The 9,461-nt window shown below is 41.7% G+C and overlaps 1 protein-coding gene across 3 annotated transcripts in view; it reads right to left on the bottom strand.

Moving 5' to 3' along the window:
* The window catches only part of HSD17B1 (hydroxysteroid 17-beta dehydrogenase 1), a 485,223-nt gene that overhangs the window by 197,588 nt on the left and 278,174 nt on the right, over positions 1–9,461 (bottom strand). For all 3 annotated transcript variants that reach the window (XM_077459465.1, XM_077459467.1, XM_077459466.1), the window contains exon 3: positions 2,827–3,006. In XM_077459465.1, the coding sequence (XP_077315591.1) occupies positions 2,827–3,006 (180 nt within the window). The remainder of the gene's footprint in view (positions 1–2,826; positions 3,007–9,461) is intronic.

The following is a 9,461-nucleotide window of genomic DNA, read 5'->3' as shown; positions in this document are numbered from 1 at the left end:
ACTAATGTACTATGGTGACTTGCTAAGGGAGATTATGCAGTAATATAGCATCAAACAACTGGTCACCAGGGAAACAATGGAGGACCACAGAGGGTGCAACCTGCAACGGCACCCTCTCCTGCCCATGACCGCACTAAACCCTGGGCACCTGTATTGTATCTCCCTTGTCCCTGTCCGACACTCAGTAGGATCTGCACAGGAGAGCTACTGGGAGATAAGCTTGTAAACATAGAAGCTTGAATTTAGTGTTACCAAGTGATAGTGGGAGTAGAAGACCTGAGCCAGAGGTGGTGAAGCTAAGATCCCCCTAGTTCCTTAAGAAAAAAAGCCCTGGTTGTGTCTCTTCACTAAATAAAAAGGTGATCAGCGCAAACTATATACCAATAATTGCTACAAAGATAGAAAATCCTTGTTTGATATGTATTCTACTTCATATGTCTCAAATAGGGTTTAATTATGTTTAAAAAATGGCTACTTACAACAATGCTGAAAATGACAGGCAGATCAAGCAATGTGCGGTGTTACAAACGTCTCTATGCGTCACTTCCGGTTGTTCTTAATCCAGTAGCTTCCTATGCATTATGTCACAGGTCATTACTTAATCAGGGGATCCGTCGTTTCAGCATTTGATTCTGTTTATTCCCCGCTTTCATTTGCCGTGGATGAATGGGCGAACGAACCAACTGGGAGTCATTATTGCAATAAAGCACTCTTAAGGACATCATCCCTGGTTACCACACTCAGGAGGACTCATCATTAGAAATATCTGAGTGGCATTTCTTACCCGTTTAGAGGTAAGCGCATAGAGAGCACTGAGTGGAGCACATAGTGGATGTCACCTGAAGAGTTTGCCTGTTACATTGCTGCACACCAGCATTTTTTGCACGTGTACTGTTTATGGATGGACTTTTATGGGTATCACTACTAATATAAATAGGACTGTATTGGTACACCTACACACTTAAAGGCTTACAAAAAAGGATCATTTGATACTCAGAACTTTATGATGATCTTGCACCATTTTGCATTATTTAGTGTTCATTCAATTATTATTTAATGTTTAGCATCTGATGATGATTTGCATGATTTTGCACTATATTAATTATTTGTTTTAATTATTTGCACGGCAGCAGCTATTTTATTCACTTTATGAAATTATGGTAATGTGTTGTGCATTGTTTGAAAATAATTTATTTGCGTAGTTTGCACAGTAGCAGTTTGCACAGCAGCTAAATAATGGCATGTACAGGAAATAATTAATTTGCGTAGTTTGCACAGTAGCATTTTGCACAGCAGCTAAATTATTGCATGCACAGCAAATGATTTATTTGCGTAGTTTGCACAGTAGCAGTTTGCACAGCAGCTAAATAATTACATGCACAGCAAATAATTTGTTTGCATAGTTTGCACAGTAGTATTTTGCACAGCAACTAAATAATCGCATGCACAGCAAATAATTTATTTATGTAGTTTGCACAGTAGCAGTTTTGCAAAGCAGCTAAATAATTGCATACACAGCAGTAATTTGCATTAGGATTCACCAATAGTATAATCATTATTGATTTATTGCACTTTATCTATGAAGTAGAATAAATATCAAACGAGGATGTTCTATCTTTGTAGTAATATTTGGCATATAGTTTGCGCTGATCACCTTTTTTTATTTATTGTTGTTCAAGTGCATGGTATACACTTTAGGTCTAGCAGCAATCTAACCGACATACCACATTCAGATATTTTTCACTTTGATAGCGCGAGGGAACCCCATTTTTCTGTGTCTCTCCACTGCAGTGAATAAAAAGCACCTACTTATCTTAAGATCTGGACTCACTATCTTATCATCTAAATGTCTTGTTTAGAAACTCCCTAACCTGATTTACCAAGATGAACCCTACCAGTCTACAACTCCCAAGACATGGACTGGACTATTGGGAATCCCTGTTGATTCCTCCTACAGGTGGTTGTCACATTCAAAATTTACAGATCCCATGATGATGTTACAGTGTCTAAAAAGTCTATTATAGAATAAAAAGAACAGAGTATTAAAAAATTATGTTGTTTCTAGGACAGTCTTTCTTAACCAGGATCCAATGGGACTCTAGGGTTCCTTTAGAGGTTACTAGGGTCTCCTTCAGCAATGAACATTTTCTGACTCACAGTTAAATTACCACAGAAAGAAATGATCTTTTTAGCCATCTGTAAGGGGGGATCCTTTCCAATGACCACAGATATAAGGAGTATTCTTCCCAGTGACCATCACATGTATTTTCAGCTGTATCTACAGTATAGTAATTATTGACAGGGGTTCCTTGAGACTGTAACTTCATTTCAAGGATGCCTCCATGTTAAAAAGGTTAAAGACTGTTCTAGAGGTTGAAAAGGGAATTTGGGGAATGTTTAGATAGGTTGCCTACATTTCGGATTTAAAGAGATACTTCTACCAAACCCTCCAGTAATAATACCTGGTGCTTCTGGGCATGGGGGAGCATGTTATCTCTGCCCCTTTGTTATAGCAACCAATCTTTAGGCCCAAGCACTGTCACTTGACTGAGGGAATGACGCAATGTCCCTCTTTAACGTCTGACACCATCGAACATTAGTGATTTTAGCACCTATTTTAACAAAGGCAGAATTGATTAGAGAGCAGAGACAAGATATCAGTGGGTTGGCAGAATCCTGTAACCTTGCTAAATGGGCCAGGGAACTGTGTGTCTCTTTGAAGTGACTTTCCATTTACTAAATATATGCAGGATTTTGGTATCTTGGTAATGTAATTTGCATACATTTATTTTGGGAAACCAAAGGCAAGAAATTCAACTGTCTTACCTTGCAGGCCCCCGACACTGCTGGAAACAATGATCTGTCCAGATCTCCTCTGTTTCATTCCAGGGAGGAAGGCTTGTATGGTGCTGATAGTCCCAAACAAATTCACGTCAAAGATTTTCTTCATGGTGTTGTAGGGGTGACATTCCAGAGGACCCATTAAACCAACACCAGCATTACATACTGTGTAAAAAACAGTAATTTAAGTAAAGCAAAGCTCCACACTATTTAAAACGTATTGTTTAAAATTAGGAATAGTGTCTGTAATCATTTAAGTACAGTGCCTTGAAAAAGTATTCATACCTCTTTTAAATGTTTCCACATTTTGTAATGTTACAACCAAAAATGTAAATTTATTTTATTGGGATATTATGGCATTTCTGGCAAGACTTAAAATTTGCTTTACAAAAAGGAAACGTGGGGAGAGGTAACTAACCTCAGCGGGACTTTTAACAGTATCAGACATTACATGTAATAAGGAAAATCAGATAGTAATCACTCAAGAAGAGTTTTAACCACTTTCAGACCGGACCATTTTGCTGGTCAATGACCAGAGGTCTTTTTACAATTTGGCACTGCGCTGCTTTAACTGGTAATTGCGCGGTCATGCAATGTTGTACCCAAACAAAATTTGCGTCCTTTTTTTTCCCACAAATAGAGCTTTCTTTTAAAGGTATTTGACTGACTCTGCGATTTTTATTTTTTGCGATATAAACGTAAAAAGACCGCAAATTTTGAAAAAAAATGATATTTTCTACATTTGTTATTAGAAAAATCCAATAAACTTTAGTCATACATTTAGGCCAAAATGTATTCAGCCACATGTCTTTGGTAAAAAAAAAGTCAATAACTGTATATTTATTGGTTTGCGCAAAAGTTGTCACATCTACAAACTAAGGTACGTTTTCTGGAATTTACGCAGCTTTTAGTTTATGACTGCCTATCTCATTTCTTGAGGTGCTAAAATGGCAGGGCAGTACAAAACCCGCCCCAAATGACCCCATTTTGGAAAGTAGATACCCTAAGGAAATTGATAAGAGGCATGTTGAGCCCATTGAATATTTTATTTTTTTGCCTTAAGCGATTGAATAATGACAAAAAAAAATTTTTTTTTTTTTTTACACAAAGTTGTCACTAAATGATATATTGCTCACACATGCCATGGTTATATGTGGAATTGTACCCCAAAATACATTCTGCTGCTTCTCCTGAGTACGGGGATACCACATGTGGTCGACTTTTTGGAAGCCTAGCCGCGTACGGGGCCCCGAAAGCCAAGCACTGCCTTCAGGATTTCTAAGGGCATACATTTGTAATTTCACTCCTCACTACCTATCACAGTTTTGAAGGCCATAAAATGCCAAGATGGCACAAAACCCCCACAAATGACCCCATTTTAGAAAGTAGACACCCCAAGCTATTTGCTGAGAGGCATGTTGAGTCCATGGAATATTTTATATTTGGCACAAGTTGCGGGAAAATTACAAACTTTTTTTTTTTCACAAAGTTGTCACTAAATGATATATTGCTCACACATGCTATGGGCATATGTGAAATGACACCCCAAAATAAGTTCTGCTGCTTCTCCTGAGTACGGGGATACCACATATGTGGGATTTTTTGGGAGCCTAGCCGCGTACGGGGCCCCGAAAACCAAGCACCGCCTTCAGGCTTTCTAAGGGCGTAAATTTTTGACTTCACTCCTCACTACCTATTACAGTTTTGAAGGCCATAAAATGCCAAGATGGCACAAAACCCCCACAAATGACCCCATTTTAGAAAGTAGACACCCCAAGCTATTTGCTGAGAGGCATGTTGAGTCCATGGAATATTTTATATTTTGCCACAAGTTGCGGGAAAATTACAAACTTTTTTATTTTATTTTATTTTTTCACAAAGTTGTCACTAAATGATATATTGCTCATGCATGCCATGGGCATATGTGAAATGACACCCCAAAATAAATTCTGCTGCTTCTCATGAGTACGGGGATACCACATGTGTGGGATTTTTTGGGAGCCTAGCCGCGTACGGGGCCCCGAAAGCCAAGAACCGCCTTCAGGTTTTCTAAGGGCGTAAATATTTGACTTCACTCTTCACTACCTATTACAGTTTTGAAGGCCATAAAATGCCAAGATGGCACAAAACCCCCACAAATGACCCCATTTTAGAAAGTAGACACCCCAAGCTATTTGCTGAGAGGCATGTTGAGTCCATGGAATATTTTATATTTGGCACAAGTTGCGGGAAAATTACAAACTTTTTTATTTTTTTTTATTTTTTTTTCACAAAGTTGTCACTAAATGATATATTGCTCACACCTGCCATGGGCATATGTGAAATTACACCCCAAAATAAATTCTGCTGCTTCTCCTGAGTACGGGGATACCACATATGTGGGACTTTTTGGGAGCCTAGCCGCGTACGGGGCCCCGAAAACCAAGCACCGCCTTCAGGCTTTCTAAAGGCGTAAATTTTTGACTTCACTCCTCACTACCTATTACAGTTTTGAAGGCCATAAAATGCCAAGATGGCACAAACCCCCCCCAAATGACCCCATTTTGGAAAGTAGACACCCCTAAGGGGTACACTAGTGAGACTCACAGGTAAAAAAAACACCTAGGCTGTCAGCGACTGTATCAAAACGCTACAAGAAAAACTGTTAGCGATCGAAGGGATCAGGGCTGACTCTGCAAACGCTGCAGTTATGTGTGTTGTGTTTTGTAAGTGACAGTAATCGATCGATACTGCACTTGGGTGGGCTGGTCTGGGCTTGACGGAGGGGCTAAACGCAGGTGCTAGCAGGTATCTGGGCCCACTAACAATGCGTTTTGGGAAACCTAAACTGCTGGCGACGCTAATATAGATCTGATCAGATACTATATTACTAAGGGAGGTGTATGCTTTTTGCGTGGGTGTTAGCGGTACTGGCACTAACCTGACGCTGCCTGGGGCGACGCAGACCTTATCTGACCCTCAAACTTATATCACCCGCCGGGTGATCAGGGGGTTAAACCTTTATTAGGTAATAAATGGCGGGTGCCCTGAAACTATAAAAAAATAACTAACCAACCAGCGTCACCTGTAACAGTTATATGGTGATCACTGGTGAAAGGGTTAACTAGGGGGCAATCAGGTGGCTTTATGCGGTAGTATATGGGGGTCCCTGGCGCTATAAAAAGCTGCGGCGAACCTAAATACCTACCTGCCTAACTAGCGTCACCTGTGACACTAATACAGCGATCAGAAAAACGATCGCTTATTAGGCTGGGTTCACACTGGAGCGATGCGGGAACGCCACGAATCCGCGGCGGGTTCCCGCATCGCATGCCTCCCGGCGGCAGTTCACACTGCCCTATGCGAACTGCTGGGAGTGTCAGTGAAATGTTAATGACACCCCCAGATCAGTTCGCATATCGCAGTGCGATCTGCAAACTCGGATCGCATGGTGTGAACACCCATGCGATCCGATTCTGCTGCGGACCAAAAAAAGGGTCCCATGCGAATTTGCGGCGGGTGCGGCGGGTGCGATGCAAATTCAGCCATACTATCTGTATGGCTGAACTCAAATCGCACAGAGATCGGATGTGATTTGCACTGCAGTGCGGTGCGAATCACATCCGTTCTCATAAACCGCTGCAATGTGAACCCAGCCTTAGTGACACTGGCGACGGGGGGTGATCACGGGGTTAAACCTTTATTGGGGGGGTTAGGGGGTACCTTAGAACTAAAGGGGGCTAACCCTAACTGCCCTAACAGTTATTACAGTCACAAATGACACCAATGCAAAAAAAATAAAATGCAATTGGTGTCACTGTGACTGGGGGGGCAGGGGTGATTGGGGGGGTGATCGGGGGGGGGGGGTGAGAGTGTGCCTGGCATGTTCTATTGTGTAGTGTCGTGTTGGTGCAACTCACCGATCCTCTCTTACTCGGTGCCGGAACGAAAAATACCGACACGGAGGAGAGATTACATCACTTCCTCTGCCTGTGTTTACATTACAGGAGAGGAAGTGATGTCACGCCTCACTTCCATTCGTCAGGAGCGATCGCGAGGGGGTGGCCATGAATGAATGGCCGCCCCCTCATCCCGGATCGCTCCTGAACGGATACCGACCGCCGCAGGCACCGGGGGGGGGGGGGGGGGGCGATCGGGCCCCCCACCCGCGGGAAGGCAGGAACGTTTATATACGCCCATATGCCTGCCCGTGCCATTCTGTCAACGTATATCGTCGTGCGGCGGTCGGCAAGTGGTTAAATAAAAAAGATTCATAGAAATGTATTATACAAAAAAATAACAGATTTTGCTAAAACAGCACTATCAAAACAGATACAAATCCATAGAATACATAGAGATCTTGAAGAATCATTTGTGAACTCAGTCAATGTAATATGGTGCTCAACATGTTTCACTCATGGGCGAGTTTCTTCAGGAGCTTTGAATATCATTGACAAGTATAATACTGCATGGATAAACACATAAAGAAATTGATTAAATAGTGCATGTTCCATTATTCACAATAAGCTTTAGAAAAAGAAACCAACAGATAAATATGATTACTACACAAAAATATACAAAATTATATGTTTAAATATATAAGGAACAGGGCATTTAGGTAGTTCAAAATCGAAGGGGCTGAAAGATCACATACTCACCCACTGTATGTTCACAGAATAAGTCAATCAAAATAATCCCGTATTGCAAAAAATGAAGAGCCTCAATGGTGGATGGGGGACATCCGGGCTATGTGTGCTTGCAGGAAAATGCTTCAGAATAGCAGTCTAAATACACAATATAGAAAGAGGGAAACAATCCCGCTATAGTTTAAAAAAGCATAATATTACTCTCAGGAATCGCCAAATTTTGCGATTCCTAAGGGATGTTTATATTGACTACATAGATTAATGGATAATTTGAAGTCATTACCTGATAGGATCAAATTTAATAGCTGAGCCCATACATAGGGGTCAGAGGCTGCCATAGCTAGACTGCGGTTTCCAAAGTAGAAAGGAAAGGTATCCTCCTAACCGCTCAGATACAAGGTAGAGTTGATTTCGTATTGCACTAAGGCATGTCAAGTCTGGTACAATCAAAGGAAAAAACAGACCAACAAGCAGAGACCACAAGTTAGTTCAGATATATATCTTGATAGGGAATCAGGTGGAGATAGAGGTTGAGCTGGAAGTGACAAAAACAAACAGCTACATACCTAGTTGTACGAACGTATGGACCTTGCATGCACACAGTCCTCCACAGAACGAGTGAAAGGCAGAAAAATGCTGCCTTATAAAGCATTTCCCCCAACACAGCGGCGTCTGGCAACGCCACCGGTGGGCGGGCGGAAGTATCTCAGCAATCAGTCTCGGAACGAACCGAGGAGTGTTCCGCGCATGCGCACCGTGACGTAAACCGTCGCCATCCACGCACGGCGGCCATTTTGGAAGATCCAATAGCCATCCACAGTGATGGCAAACTGGAAGATTCCTACGATACAGCTCCTGCGCCTGCGTGAAAAGGTAAAACACAGGATATGCCATATTAACTGAGGGAAACCCACAATGTACTGTGCGTGGATTAGAATGGAAGGGCAGAGGGGAAAGAACAGGCATTGAGAATGCAAAACCACTTACCACCAGGACAAACCCAGTGGGAAGGAACAATGCCCGTGAGCAAACCATCTGCTCAATAACACACCGCAGCAGAGGATCGAGTCCACCTACACCGAGGAGCATAATAAATGCTCCTATGTGAAGGGGAGAGAATCCTGAAGCATAGGGCATAAGTGGCCAACAGAGTGCTGAGGAAAAATAGGGACTTACATAAATATAGCCACGCAGCAGTAGATCAATCAATGCGAGATTATATTAAGGCCCAGTGCGCCCGTGCAAGCTTCAGTCCAGAGGTGCCCCATAGTAATGGTAAATACCAAAAACAAAAATAGGCCGGCCAGAAAAAATCCTTTGACCATAATTTAAAAGTACTCTTCAAAATGAACTCGGAAAGATTTTTTAGAAAGTTTGATTTGGATAACTGAATATAGCATAGCAAGTATACATGGATACTTCAGCCCCCCGGTTCCTCGACCAAATTGAAATAAAAATATACATAAAATAACAAAATGCCTATCTATTAATAGAAATGAAAGAGTAAAAAACAAAAAACAAAAAAAAAAAAACTTCTAAATTACAGCCATCAGAGAAAAGGTTTATAACTCATAGAGTCATTTAAACCAGGGGCGCATGTAGCCCCTAGGGTGTAAATCCATCATGCCTCTTTTTGTAAAAGTATACGGTCATAATTGCCACCTCTCTCACCTGGAGGGTATGATTCCAGTGCGAAAAAATGTATGCATGTCTCATCAAAGGCATGAAAGAAACCCATATGTCTACTTATTGGTGTCTCCATTTTCTTGGCTCGGACCAGGGATACATGGTCCCTTATTTCGGCAGAAAAAGGGACACTTGGTCTTACCTACATAGTAGGCCCCACAGTTACATATCATTAGATATACTATACCGATAGATTGACATGTTGCTAGGAATTTAGGTCTATAGACTTGACCGTTGGGCAGCAAAATATGCCTAGATGCAAAGAGGAAACGGCAAAAATTGCACCTATGGCAAGGTCTGCTGCCGGTT

The sequence above is a fragment of the Lithobates pipiens genome, unplaced genomic scaffold (assembly GCF_037356315.1).
Source record: "Lithobates pipiens isolate NorthernLeopardFrog02 unplaced genomic scaffold, aLitPip1_a1.2 Scaffold_28, whole genome shotgun sequence".
In the NCBI taxonomy this organism is placed as follows: domain Eukaryota; kingdom Metazoa; phylum Chordata; class Amphibia; order Anura; family Ranidae; genus Lithobates; species Lithobates pipiens.
The sequence above is the reverse complement of the archived record's forward strand: the minus strand, read 5'-3'. Positions and strand labels throughout refer to the sequence as shown.